This window comes from Eutrigla gurnardus (genome assembly GCF_963514095.1).
Source record: "Eutrigla gurnardus genome assembly, chromosome: 18".
NCBI lineage: Eukaryota > Metazoa > Chordata > Actinopteri > Perciformes > Triglidae > Eutrigla > Eutrigla gurnardus.
In genome coordinates this window covers 697,668-711,801 of record NC_139929.1, presented here as the reverse complement: position 1 = coordinate 711,801, position 14,134 = coordinate 697,668, and the positions used below count along the sequence as shown (strand labels likewise).

General features: G+C 47.7%; 1 protein-coding gene across 2 annotated transcripts in view; it reads left to right on the top strand.

Moving 5' to 3' along the window:
* sugct (succinyl-CoA:glutarate-CoA transferase) overlaps window positions 1–14,134 on the top strand; it is a 40,751-nt gene that overhangs the window by 11,943 nt on the left and 14,674 nt on the right. Inside the window, exons 8-12 of one of the 2 annotated variants that reach the window (XM_084034178.1) lie at window positions 362–457; window positions 2,641–2,712; window positions 2,806–2,903; window positions 2,971–3,073; window positions 10,100–10,281. In XM_084034178.1, coding sequence (XP_083890304.1) covers window positions 362–457; window positions 2,641–2,712; window positions 2,806–2,903; window positions 2,971–3,073; window positions 10,100–10,114 — 384 coding nt within the window. In that variant the 3' untranslated portion in view covers window positions 10,115–10,281. Of the gene's footprint in view, window positions 1–361; window positions 458–2,640; window positions 2,713–2,805; window positions 2,904–2,970; window positions 3,074–10,099; window positions 10,282–14,134 lie in introns of those variants that run through there. The other variant, XM_084034177.1, reaches the window with a different exon arrangement.

Genomic DNA, 14,134 nt, shown 5'->3' with positions numbered 1-14,134 from the left:
TTCTAAGGAGTTCCCAATATTTTCAACTCAAAGTGTTGAGGTCCAGTTTCCAGCAGCAGTTGAGAAATTGATTGAGAGATTGATTGATTGATTGATTGATTGATTGATTGATTGATTGATTAAATTAAATGACAGCGAACAGTTTGATACATGCTTGCAGGGTGTCGTGTTTTAATGAGGCGTTGTGACTGAGCTGTGGATGAACAGAACCCTGATTGGTTGGAGCGGGAGTTGTAGAAATCTGTCATCAGGTTTTCAGCTGCTTGTAAATCCAGTGAGGCGCCGGGCCGATGGTGGGGGGGCACCGGGACTGATGACAGCTCTTATTAACACCCCCCCTCTCTCTCTCTCTCTCTCTCAGGTGTCCTGCCTCAGCCACATAGCTGCTAACTATCTGAACGCGGGGAAGGAGGCGCGGCGCTGGGGGACGGCCCACGAGAGCATTGTACCTTATCAGGTAACGCTAGTTAATTTACCAGCAGAAGGAACAACATATTCAGTCCATGATGAGACTCACCTGTTTGTGTGCAGGTATCTAAAACCCAGAGTTTAAGCTGAGCTGTCTCTCGTCTGGAAGGTGAATAAGCATCGACATGTGGAGGGACTTGAAAGTTAACCTCTAACATTATAAATGTGCTGAGTCCGTGTTGTTGACTTGTTGTTGACGGATTATCTGGAATGAGTTTTCCTCCATTGTGACCAGAGAGTGTGGAGGAAGCATCAAGTTGTTCTGTTCATTCCTTTTAAACTCTTATATCGTCCCGAGTCACAGCAGTGTGTCAGGTTTGGTCATTTTGTTTCCGATCCGGTTGTAAGCGGGGTTCCACAAGGATCCATTATGGGTCCTCTACTCTTCTAACAACTGATAATGTACCACATATGTGCTGATTGTAGACGACTTCTTCTTTTGAACTCTTTGTTTTCATTTGTATCAATGAAACAAATGGAGCAGGTAGAAACTCTAAGGGGGTTTTAGGGGTGTCGACTCGGCTAAGGAGCTCATGAAGGTGGACTCGGTCTGGTCTTGATCAGGTGAGATCTATCAGACTGTGGAGACTCGTAGGAACGGACTTCACAGAGAGAAGATCGTGTTGAAGTCAGTTTGTGTCAGTCTGCTTCCCATTAGCGCCTCAGAGCCAGAGGGAACTGAGATGTTACTGTTATTATGGAGGTTCACGACTCGTGCACGTTAACCCGTCACACACACACTGATAAACTGTCAGCTCCTCCTGATGTTTCGCTCCATCTGCTCGGCGTGAATGCGGCAGCGAAGGCGGCGGCGGCTCCTTTCTTGTGGTCATCGCCTCTCAGCCGCCGGAGCGTTAATGTTCGACGCTCGGATCTAATCCTCGTGTGAACCGCCTTACCCACAATGCCGTGCTCCCCCGCTGCCTCCAGAGATGAAAGTGTGAGCCGACGGGTTTCTGGGGAGATCGCGACAGTTGGAACAACAGAATTATTGGTGTTTGCGGTTGCGGCCATGTGAGGAAGACATTAGAGCTGAAGGAGTCATCCATCCCACTTTAAGAGTTCACATGTGATTTCTGAGACGGGTCAATTCAAACGTCCCGTGCCGAGACTTCCACCGTGTCAAAGGAGAGACACATGAGGCGTTCACGGCCCTCGGGAAGGAACAGTTGAACCCGGTGACTGAAGAGTTTCATGTTTTAGATTTTGTCAGAAAGAAGAGAGGATTCATGGTTCAATTCAAATAATAAATAAATAAATAAACAGATTCAGGGTTTGTACAGGTGCTGGAAATCCTTGAAAACACACGCATTTTAGTGTGGTGTTTTCAAGGATTTAGAACTACAAAACCAACGTTAGCTTTATTCAAAACCAACGTTAGCTGTAGATGACAAAGCCAATGTTAGCTTTAGACGACAAAACAAACTTTAGCTTTAAACGACAGAACTTGAAAGATCAGGACAGACTAAACCCAGGAGTCGGACCACCTGGACCCTCACCGAGGACTGTTTGGGGTTTTGTGGATGAACGTCCCCTCGTAGTCTCCCCCCGGTGGACTGCGTTACCCTCAACCGCCTGGGGTGGCGGATGAAAGCAAGGCGGGGGGGAGCGGTGTGACTGAAGGGTTAGTTTGTGTGTGTGTGTGTGTGTGTGTGTGTGTCCTGCCTTCATGTGGCTGCCATGCTTGTATTAGCAGTGAGAGGAAGAGGAGGAGAGAGTGATGAAGGTGTGCTGGTGAAGCTGGTTAACCTGCTGGGAATCGTACTTCTTATTAAAACATCCCTGGTGCTGACGACCTTTCTAATTCCAGTTACAGGAAACGAGCTGAGCAGCAGAGGACAAGATGCCTAGCTACATAGCATCTGAGCTAACTAGCTACCTCAATACCAAGCTAACCTATCCCTAGCTACCTTGTTTCCTACCTAACTAGCTACCTAGCTAAGTAGATACCTAGCTAAATAGCTACCTAGATGTCTTACTAGCTACCGAGCTAACCAGCTAGCCGGCTAACTCTCCGTCTCCAGAGCTGCTTCCTCTCACTTCTAGTAACAATAACCACCATTGTCTTTAGTCACATGACCACTGAGAACGTCTACAGGTCCGTCCTCCTCTTCTCCTCCTTGTTATTGCTGGAGCTAGGCCTGACATCTGGATGTCTCGTCTGTGTTTCAGGGCTTCACCACCAAAGATGGACAGCTGGTCGTAGGTGCAGGCAACGACCACCAGTTCCTCCAAGTCTGTCAGGTGAGTTTACATGTAGAAGTACATCCCATACTCGTGTACTCGTGTACTGGTACCTGCAGATTCCACCAGACACACCAGATACTGTGTTTGCAGGTTCTGCAGCTGATGGAGCTCACAAACAAACCAGAGTACAAAACCAACAAACTGAGAGTCCAGAACCGCAAACACCTGCTGCACACACTGTCTCAGAGGTACATACAAACACACACACACACACACACAATACAAGAAGTGTATTATTGTTCATTTCTCTTTTAGGTTTCTGCAGGAGACAACAGCTGATTGGCTGAGGAGGTTTGAGGGCTCAGGTGTTCCTGTTGGACCAATCAACAACATCCAGGAAGTCTTCTCGAATCCACAGGTCAGTCTCTCTCACTCGCTTGCTCTCTCTCACACACACACACACACACACACTATACTGTCACCACGAAGACAACGTCGTGGTAGCGACCTGTCAATCAGCAGGTAAGCCCCGCCCCCTAAAGCATCCCCTGCTTTCTGGTCTGGTGGACTCTAAATGGACCATAATGTACTAAATGAACATCATGCTGGATTGAAGAAGACTTGAAACTAGAGATTGAGACCATAAACTCATGTTTACAATGTTTACTGAGATAATACATCAAGAGAGAAGTAGGACCATTTTCTCATAGACTTCTATACAACCAGAGAGGAGTCGCCCCCTGGTGGCCAGCAGAGAGAAGTAGGACCATTTTCTCATAGACTTCTATACAACCAGAGAGGAGTCGCCCCCTGGTGGCCAGCAGAGAGAAGTAGGACCATTTTCTCATAGACTTCTATACAACCAGAGAGGAGTCGCCCCCTGATGGCCAGCAGAGAGAAGTAGGACCATTTTCTCATAGACTTCTATACAACCAGAGAGGAGTCGCCCCCTGGTGGCCAGCAGAGAGAAGTAGGACCATTTTCTCATGAAAACTGAAAAAGAGGCACAGCTGTGGTCTCCTGGTTAATGGATGCACCTGACGTGAACACACACTGTGTGTGTGTGTGTGTGTGTGTGTGTGTGTGTGTGTGTGTGTGTGTGTGTGTGTGTGTGTGTGTGTGTGTGTGTGTGTGTGTGTAATGAATCACATAGTGAGCCTCTTTCTGACTATAAAACAAAACAAACGTCTTGATTAGCTTTCCAGCTAGCCAGCAGACTATCTGCCCTTTCATCCAATCAGCTGAGGGAATCCTTAGCCCCACCTCCTCTCCATGACTCCCATTTGTTCTCATCACCGGTCGGTTGTGGTCGGCTGACACACCATCTGTCGTACGCCTGTCTGTTTCCGTCAGCGTGGAAACTTTCCAGCTTTTGACCCGTTAACATCCATTTATCTGCTGGAGGACCTGGTGGAGGACATAGGGAGGACCTGGTGGAGGACCAGGTGGAGGACCTAGGGACGACCTGGTGGAGGACCTGGTGGAGGACCTAGGGACGACCTGGTGGAGGACCTGGTGGAGGACCTAGGGACGACCTGGTGGAGGACCTGGTGGAGGACCCAACTAAACGTCCAGAGTCTCTGTCTTCTCGTGTTGATGGTTGAAGAGATGAGCTCTGATTGGTTGATGGGTGGATGTCATGATGATGTCATTGGTTGGTTCTAGCTGATGGAAACACGACGTCTGGGAGCTGAAGCAGGAAGTGTGAGAATATTTTAGGAACTCAACTGCAATAACTGTTAAATATCTCACTCAACGACGTGTCTGAAGGTAAAAACATGAAACGATATATAAATATATGAGAAACACTGATCAGCTTCTGTTTTAAAAGTGAAGTTGTGAAGGTGAGATAACATTTAACCTTCATCCTAACCCGTGTCAGACCTCAGTGTTTGTAACATCCTGTCACTTCCTCCTCTGCTGCTCCACTGCCTTGCTCAAGAGTGCTGACAGCAGCTCTTCACTCTATTTATTTTTCCCATAATTACTTGCTTCTCTCTGGCAGTGAAATGTTTCCCACATGATGACTGTAATTAACAGGGGAAAAGAAAAAAATCCTTTCCGAGCAGAAATGCAGCCTCGTTGTGAAACAACGGTTCAACTCAGCAGATTGAGTTTCCTCCACATTTTTCTCTTGTGTTTACCCCGAGCATGCTGGGAAATAATGGCCTTGGCGGCGTCCTGCTCGGCATGCTTTCATTAGCATCCATTCACAGGCAGTAAACACATGGAACCACACCAGATCTGGAACTCCTCCTCAGTTTCCATCCAGTTCTCAGCAGTCTAAAACACGGCTTCTTATTGGTGCTTTTTAGTTCAATTACCGTAAAACTTCAAGTAGACGCCCACTCCCTTTTTACCACTCTCTTCAGTGCTAAAAATCATTAGATTCTCTCCATCTCCCTCCCCCTCTATCTCTCCATCTCCATCTCCCTCTCTCTCTCCCCCCTCTCTCTCCCTGTTATCTATCTCTCCCCCTTTATCTCTCTATCTCCCTTTCTTTCTCTCCCCCTCTATCTCTCCATCTCCCTTTCTCTCTCCCCGTTATCTATCTCTCCCCCTCTATCTCTCTATCTCCCCCTTTATCTCTATCTCCCTTTCTTTCTCTCCCCCTCTATCTCTCCATCTCCCTCTCTCTCTCCCCCCTCTCTCTCCCCGTTATCTATCTCTCCCCCTTTATCTCTCTATCTCCCTCTCTTTCTCTACCCCTCTATCTCTCCCTCTCCCTCTCTCTCTCTCCCCCTCTCTCTCCCCGTTATCTATCTCTCCCCCTCTATCTCTCTATCTCCCCCTTTATCTCTATCTCCCTTTCTTTCTCTCCCCCTCTATCTCTCCATCTCCCTCTCTCTCTCCCCCCTCTCTCTCCCCGTTATCTATCTCTCCCCCTCTATCTCTCTATCTCCCCCTTTATCCCTCTATCTCCCTCTCTTTCTCTCCCCCTCTATCTCTCTATCTCCCCCTTTATCTCTCTATCTCCCTCCCTCTCTCCCCCCTCTATCTCTCCATCTCCCCCCACTCTCTCCCCCTCTATCTCTCTCCCTCCCTCTCTCCCCCCTCTGTCTCTCTATCTCCCTCCCTCTCTCCCCCTCTATCTCTCCATCTCCCTCCCTCTCTCCCCCCTCTGTCTCTCTATCTCCCCCTCTATCTCCCTCCCTCTCTCACCTCCATCTGTCTCTCTATCTCCCCCTCTCTCTCCTCCATCTGTCTCTCTATCTCCCCCTCTCTCTATCTCCCCCTCTATCTCCCTCCCTCTCCCCCCCTCTATCTCTCTCCCTCCCTCCCTCTCTCCCCCTCTATCTCTCCATCTCCCTCCGTCTCTCCCCCCTCTGTCTCTCTATCTCCCCCTCTATCTCCCTCCCTCTCTCTCCTCCATCTGTCTCTCTATCTCCCCCTCTATCTCCCTCCCTCTCTCCCCCTCTATCTCTCTCCCTCCCTCCCTCTCTCCCCCTCTATCTCTCTCTCTCCCTCCCGCTCTCCCCCCTCTATCTCTCTCTATCTTCTTGCTCCCATCTTTCCTGACTGAACTTTTTAAAGTTTCTCTCCTGGAGAATCAAACTGTCCATCAGTTTGAACCATTTCACCAGACAAATCCCAAACACTACATTACCCATGAGCCTCAGCTGCAGAGAAGAAACCGTTAATTGATTTGTTTCCACTCTGATCTGGAATCAGCTTCTTGTTTCAGAATTGAACGGCTCTTATTGGATGTTTCTCGCTGAAAGGCACCCTGGGAGTTGTAGTCGAATTCATTCCCAGTGTGATCATGGCTGCCAGTTTCAGTCAAGTATGCTTATATCGTATGGTGATGACGTGTCATAATGAGTCCATCACAGAGGGATTCCTGAAACGTGGTAGAACTGATATCAGGAATCCCTCCTTCCTTCCAGTCCTTCTCTCCATGCTGCTGCTTCTTGGTCGCCATTAAACTCTCACTTTTACCTCTTCCCTGTTTCCTGTCTGTCTGACCTCCTGTCGCTCTCTTCCTGTCTCTCCCTCAGCAGTCCCGACCTTGTTTTTACGACGGCGTCCCTCCGGCCGTGTATCTGTCACAGCGTCTGGGCCGCCTCCAGGTCCAGCAGGAAGTATGCAGCTAAATATGGCTTTAATATTGTGACTACTGGAGGTGCGTCTGATTTATCCCAGCTGACGGCTGTACGGCTCCCAGCACGTACGATCGGATGAGTCGGGCTCAAACCGCCCACCTCTGGCCCTGCTGGTGCCTTGCTCTGTACAAGAACCTGCAGCCTTGTTCAGGGCTCTCAGCTGCGCAGGCAAGCTGGGAATTGAACCATCAGCCATCAGCCTTAACTGGCCTTATCAGCCTTAACTGGAAGTAAACACAGCATTTGCAATGTTAGTGCCTTGCTCTATGGACCTAAAGCTCATACTGCCATGGCAGTGTTGGTATCTCTTTCCTGGGATTTCAACCTCTAACCCTGGTGGTGTAGGTTTGTTGGTTTGAACGTATTTTCTCGAATGTTAGTGCCTTGCTCTATGGACCAAGTGGGCTAAATAGAGACTCACGATTTGAACCCCCAACCGTCATAGTGCAGGTTACTTGTGTGCAGGGGTTGAAACTAACTTTTTGGCTTACCAGACAACTGGCGAGTAGATGAACATTTTTACTAGACAAACAGATTTTTTACCAGACAAAAATATTAAATTGCCATTTGTTAGAATTACTTTTTCGTATGTCTGTCTAAATTGATTTTCAATCATAGTAATCGCAGTCTCTTTTCTTCACAATATTTATTAGCAGTATATATACAGAAACATTTCATGCCCTCTTTGGCCCTATACTCAAGCCATGTTCTTGCCTCACCCGACACCGTGTAGCGCCACTTCTCATTAAATTTCCGAACATAATATTTCGCCGGTTTTGACTGAGACGAGGTGGGCGCTGAGACGCTGTCGATCGATTCTTCCTCCGTCCTCGTTTTTTTTTCTTGGGGGCTGCCCCCCCACAAGAAATCTCCACATAATGGAGTAGCTAAATCGGGAAAAAATAGTTTATAGGCTGCGGTAAAAAGGTCTACAAAGTATGAATGAACAAGTGTGGGAAGTGGTGTTGATTTTCGCGGGATCATCTGGGATAGCCCGCCTTACTCTGCCTCTGATTGGCTTACCCTGATTCCTCACTCCTCATGCCTACACCTAACCGCCAATGAGAGGCGTCCATCCCAGAACTGACGGGAGACGTGTTAAGTTGCTGATCAAAACACACAACTTCCTGTTTTTGCTGCTTCACATTAAAAGCTTCTACACAAGAAAGATATGATGGGCTTTTATTTTTTTAGATTACTCGCCAGAGTGGCGAGTGGTCTTCATAAATTACTCGACAAATACAAAAATTACTCGCATTTGGCGAGTAAAACAGCTTAATTTCAACCCCTGCTTGTGTGGACACGCTGCTCTGGGAACTTTCCATTCTCATCATGAGCATTTAGTGCCTTGCTCCAGGGATGCGAGCCATTAATGCTGGAGGCGTGGTGCGTTCACTGAGCCACAAGAACGTCAGAGATTCCACTTTGTCCTTTTGTTCTGATCTTTGAGACAGAACAATTAGTGTCTTTGTTTGGACCGCCGCTCTGCAAAGAACCTTTATTAGAGTCTGGAAACTGTCGAGGAAGACGTGAGGAGACTCCCACTCCCAGGTCACCAGGACCTGGACCCGGACCTGGACCGCTCCCCCGTCCTGGCCCGGTCGGCCCGGCAGGTGGAAGGTGTGAAGACAGACACGACGTGGTCTCTGGGATCCTTCGGGACCTCCAGAGAGCCTTCAGACGTACGCGAGGCAGTAGATCACACATTCATCAGGCTTCACGCGTCTCCTGTGAGGCGTCGCATGGACCGGACCCTGGGAAGCTTCTAGTCTGGACTTTTTAAATCCTCCTTTTCCTGACGTGATGTAGTTTCCCCCAGAGAGCCACATTCAGAGGGAAGAATCCCCCGTAAATCTCTGCTGGACGGATGGAGAGTCTGTGAACCTCTGGAGGTCTGAAGCTTCATCACCGATCAGCGAAGGGAAACCTGCCTCCGTGTTCACGCGCCGCTGATAAAACCGTGATGTTGTTAGAGTTCGGAGCCAGAATATTCAGTTACAACCACGTGAAGTTTACAGGAAGTGATGTAGCGTAGTTTCACTGCACCAGATTTAAAAAACAGCCTTTTATACGCTGGATTCCTCAACCAGCTGTAACAGTGTCTTCTGTCTAAATCAGCTGTGTGGAGGATCTGATTCAGCTTAATGTGACAATCAGTTATTATCTAAACGGACCATAATGTACTAAATGAACATCATGCTGGATTGAAGAAGACTTGAAACTAGAGATTGAGACCATAAACTCATGTTTACAATGTTTACTGAGATAATACATCAAGAGAGAAGTAGGACCATTTTCTCATAGACTTCTATACAACCAGAGAGGAGTCGCCCCCTGGTGGCCAGCAGAGAGAAGTAGGACCATTTTCTCATAGACTTCTATACAACCAGAGAGGAGTCGCCCCCTGGTGGCCAGCAGAGAGAAGTAGGACCATTTTCTCATAGACTTCTATACAACCAGAGAGGAGTCGCCCCCTGGTGGCCAGCAGAGAGAAGTAGGACCATTTTCTCATAGACTTCTATACAACCAGAGAGGAGTCGCCCCCTGGTGGCCAGCAGAGAGAAGTAGGACCATTTTCTCATAGACTTCTATACAACCAGAGAGGAGTCGCCCCCTGGTGGCCAGCAGAGAGAATGCATGGGGCGCCGCTTAGACAGCTGGTCGAATGTGGAGTCACGTGGATGTAAACATCAGAAGGGGGGACGTGGTTCAGAGTCTACACCCATATTGCCTCCTCACAGATATTGACTAGCGTTGAGGTTTTGCTGCTGGATCTAAAGTCACGTTGACAGACTGGAGGCTTCCTCCGGGTCACGTAGACCGATCCCCCGTCCCAGACAACCAGATAAGCCACAAGCTGACAGCTGGACACATAATTATTTATATAATATATTTGTGATCTGGACGAGTGTGGAGGCGTGGAGAGGAATCGATGAATCATAGAAGATGATTGATAACATTTACTCTGGTTGACATGATCTCACATTTATTAACTTAATACTGATGAACCCAGTTTGAGGGTTTTTGGATGATCGCGGTCTATTTGAAGCCGTCCAATGATGCACAGAGGCAGCCCCTTCTGTTTTTAATCAGGCTTCACTAATATTATTGTTCCTCTTTATAGAATTAGATTCCCGTGTTGATCCAAACATTTCCAATACCTGGAGAGCCTTCAGTAAAAAACACATTTAAAACAGAGAAGGAATATCGTCTGATAAAGACCGTGGGCCGATCGATCGGAGGTCTCGGGACGTCGTATTTCTACTGGAGCAGCTCATGCTAGTCAGAGCAGACGCTACTTCAACACTTTGCCTAAACTTCTGTTTCATTTTCTCCGACAGTTGACCAAACTTTGAGTCCAGCAGCACTTTATTCTGCCAGAACCTGTCAGAGGACGAGAGAGAGTCTGGTCCAAGGACGCTCATTCACAGCTCATAAAGAACCTCCTGGCTCGCCTTCTTCTCCTCCGTCGGGTCTTTGCCAGGCAACGTTCACCGTCATCCGTTAAACCTTTCACCCCCTGCATCACGACCGACCTGACGAGGACCTCTAGTGGCCGAGTGAGGTATGAAACAGGAAGTCGTGTTGGTAAAGTAGGACAGGGTTGGTACGGGTGCTGGAAATCCTTGAAAAAACTTGAATTTTAGTGTTGAATTTTCTCAAGGTTTTGAAAAGGTCTTGGATTTAGACTAAAGGTCTTGAAATGTGTGTTGTATGTGATGACATCTATGATAGAACAGAGGAAAGAAGATCTCCATATCTGAGGGACTGAAAACAGCATTTTCTGACATTTCTTTATGAAAAATGACTTTTGATGATGAACAGATGATGAAAATAGTTGGTGATTATATTTCTGTGGATCTGTTAGTGGAATTAGTTTTCCTTTCATTTGTGGTCCTTCTGTAAAAAGCTGTCTCCAAACATCATGTTGGTTGTTTAGAGGACAATAACATCTCATTTAATGTGATGAACAAGTGACATAATAAGTAGACTGAATACTGACCATTGGATTGGTACAAATATGGAGTTTACCACAGCTGGAAGGGGCTGGAAAAGCATGGCAATGCACCTGGAAATGCTTGAAAAGTGCTTGAATGTGACTTTGGAGAAGGTGTAGGACCCCTGGTAGGGGACGTTGGGCTGGATTGTCTATATTCAACTCTCTGTGTGCCCTGGTGGTGAGGTGTGTTCTCAGGGGAGTGCTGTCATGCTGGTATCAGATGATTCGGGAGCGGTGGAGTGAGGGAGGAGTGTTTTGGGAGGTCACGGAGACTCTGTTCCTCATTCAGGATCTCCTTGATTGAGACGGTGAAGAGTCCGGTGGATTAAAAGTGACGTTGGCCGGTCCTCTCAGGGGTTTTGTCGGTGGTTTGGAAGACACCCACCACTCGTCCTCTGCTGCCAAACACATCTCTGTTCCAGACTCAGGCCTGTCAGAGTCTCAGCTCTGATAACTCGACTGCAGGTTTGATTCTGGAGCCATCGAGAGGAATGATTAGTGATGAAACACACGTTCAGGTGAACGCTCCCAGCTTCCTGCTGTACAAACAAACCGGAGCCCACTTTTGAAGGATGTGATCGTCCTGCTCCTCAGAGGAAGATCCATCACCAAGAGATAGAAATCACAGATGACGACCAAAACTAAACGCCCGCTTCTTAGAAAGTCCGATGTGACCCAACACTGGAGATTATTTATGCCTTCAGGACGTCAGAAGGATATTTACTGATTCAACGAGTGCAACTCGGGCCGCATAGTTCAGTGACACGTTCTCTGGAACTGTAAAGTCCATTTAACCAGGCCAGTAGACGTCTTTCAACCCCATATACATGAGCCTCTTCTCACTTCAATGACTCATATGGTCCTAATTCTGTTTGGTTTACTCTGAGTGTTTCAGTGTGGGGAGTGATTATGTCCCAGTCCAAAAGCCAAATATTAATGCTCTCCATACTCCACATTCACATGATAACCCGCTCCATGTGAGCCGGCTGCATGCAGCGGGTCTGTAGACGTTCTGAGCATTCAAACAATCTGTTGTTGACAAAGTCCAAGAGAAACAACATGCTTTTATACAAACTGGAATCAGGTAAATCCCTGTTTGTTGGACCAAATCAAACATGGACGCCAACAGTCGTGTTCTTGGACCAAAACGAACGAGGGCTGACGTGGAGAAACTACAATAATGGACTATAAAACGGGCATCGCCCACTTCTCCCCATGTTGTTGGCTCTATAAACAGCTGGTTCAGGGACTGGCTTCAGGTCCAGCAGCTGGTTCAGGTCCAGGTCCAGCAGCTGGTTCAGGTCCAGCAGCTCCTCCTTCCTGTTTGACCGTTTGCTGTATTTACATTTTATTTGTGGTTTTAGTTTCGTTTGTTTCAAAACATTCAACATGATTGAAATAAATAAATACACCATTAAATTATTATCACTGTTCATACATTTATCAACACAATTCAATTACTATACTGTGTTTATATATATTATATTTGTAATATATTAACATTTTACTATATGTCTGCATGAAAGTAACTGTTAAATATGCAAATAAGCTTATCGTTTGTTTTCATGAACGGCCGAGGTGTGCGTCACTTTAAATGTTGCTCTCGCAAGGAATTGTGGGTCGGCGTGATCTCCTTTCCTTTCGTATAGGAAGGTTGTATCCTAAAGGAGATCTGAAAGGATCATTGGAGATCCTTTCCTTTGCGGTCACTTGTTTACTTCGGGTCACTTCTTCAGTTAGCAACTTTCCTCAGAGAAGACCATCTAAACAACCGTGGGACATACGGTCCACGTGTACGTTCTCGTGATGTCACACCTGAATGCAGCGTTCATGTTTCCTCTGAAACGTGTCGGACCGAGCGTCCGGTGAGGTATGAGAGTGTTTTTCTTCTCTCCGCTTCCCTTCCCTCCGCCCTGAGCTGTCGTCGTGACGACGGCTTCTCTGTGGCGGCTCCAGCAGTGAGTGACAGGAATGCCTCCCGGTCGGTCTCCCGGCGGTTTTGATGAGGACTCTTGAGCGGCCGTCGCTCCGCCGGTCGGGTTTCCTCCTCTGTGATTACTGCCTCGGGTTCTGCTCAGCACATTCGTCTTGTTCTGTCCGTGAAGACTCTTGAAACTCAATTAAAGGAGGATCTGTTCCCGGCGGCCGCCTCTCCTGCGACTAATAGCTCTTATCATGTGGTGAACACCATGATGGATTTATCCTTCCTCCTCGCGGCCGACGAAGACCAAGACCCTCCTGTAGATCCACACGACCAAGACCCTCCTGTAGATCCACACGACCAAGACCCTCCTGTAGATCCACACGACCAAGACCCTCCTGTAGGTCCACATGACCAAGACCCTCCTGTAGGTCCACATGACCAAGACCCTCCTGTAGATCCACACGACCAAGACCCTCCTGTAGGTCCACATGACCAAGACCCTCCTGTAGATCCACACGACCAAGACCCTCCTGTAGGTCCACATGACCAAGACCCTCCTGTAGATCCACACGACCAAGACCCTCCTGTAGATCCACACGACCAAGACCCTCCTGTAGATCCACACGACCAAGACCCTCCTGTAGATCCACACGACCAAGACCCTCCTGTAGGTCCACATAGGTTTAGGAAGGAGGAGCGACTTTGTGACGTTTTCTCACCGCTGTGACCTTTGAACTCAGGGTTCATCAAGTTAAAATGCTGAATGCTTGCTTCTGTAAAGGAGACTGAAGTCAGCAGACTTCCTGTTTCTAGGTGGGAGGTCATGATGATGATGATGAACTTCCTTCAGGTTCTTGAACTGTGGTGGTAATGATGTCCGGACAATCAATCAAGTCTTCTTTGAGTCCACAAGGGGCCTCAAGTGGACTCTCAGCCTCTCGCACTCAACCATCTACCAGGTGATGTCAGTTAAGTCCCTGAGGGTTCAGGGCTTAGACCTGAGGGGGGGCATTGGGATTTGGCCCCAGTCTTTGTCCATCGTCGTCTTGAGTCCTTTAAAGGTGTCTTTTGGCATTTTGTATTCATACCAAAGGTATTTCATACTAGGGTTGTGTATCAGGGTTGTGTATCAGCGTTGTGTATCAGCGTTGTGTATCAGGGTTGTGTATCAGGGTTGTGTATCAGGGTTGTGTATCAGCGTTGTGTATCAGCGTTGTGTATCAGGGTTGTGTATCAGGGTTGTGTATCAGCGTTGTGTATCAGCGTTGTGTATCAGGGTTGTGTATCAGCGTTGTGTATCAGCGTTGTGTATCAGCGTTGTGTATCAGCGTTGTGTATCAGCGTTGTGTATCAGGGTTGTGTATCAGGGTTGTGTATCAGCGTTGTGTATCAGGGTTGTGTATCAGGGTTGTGTATCAGGGTTGTGTATCAGCGTTGTGTATCAGCGTTGTG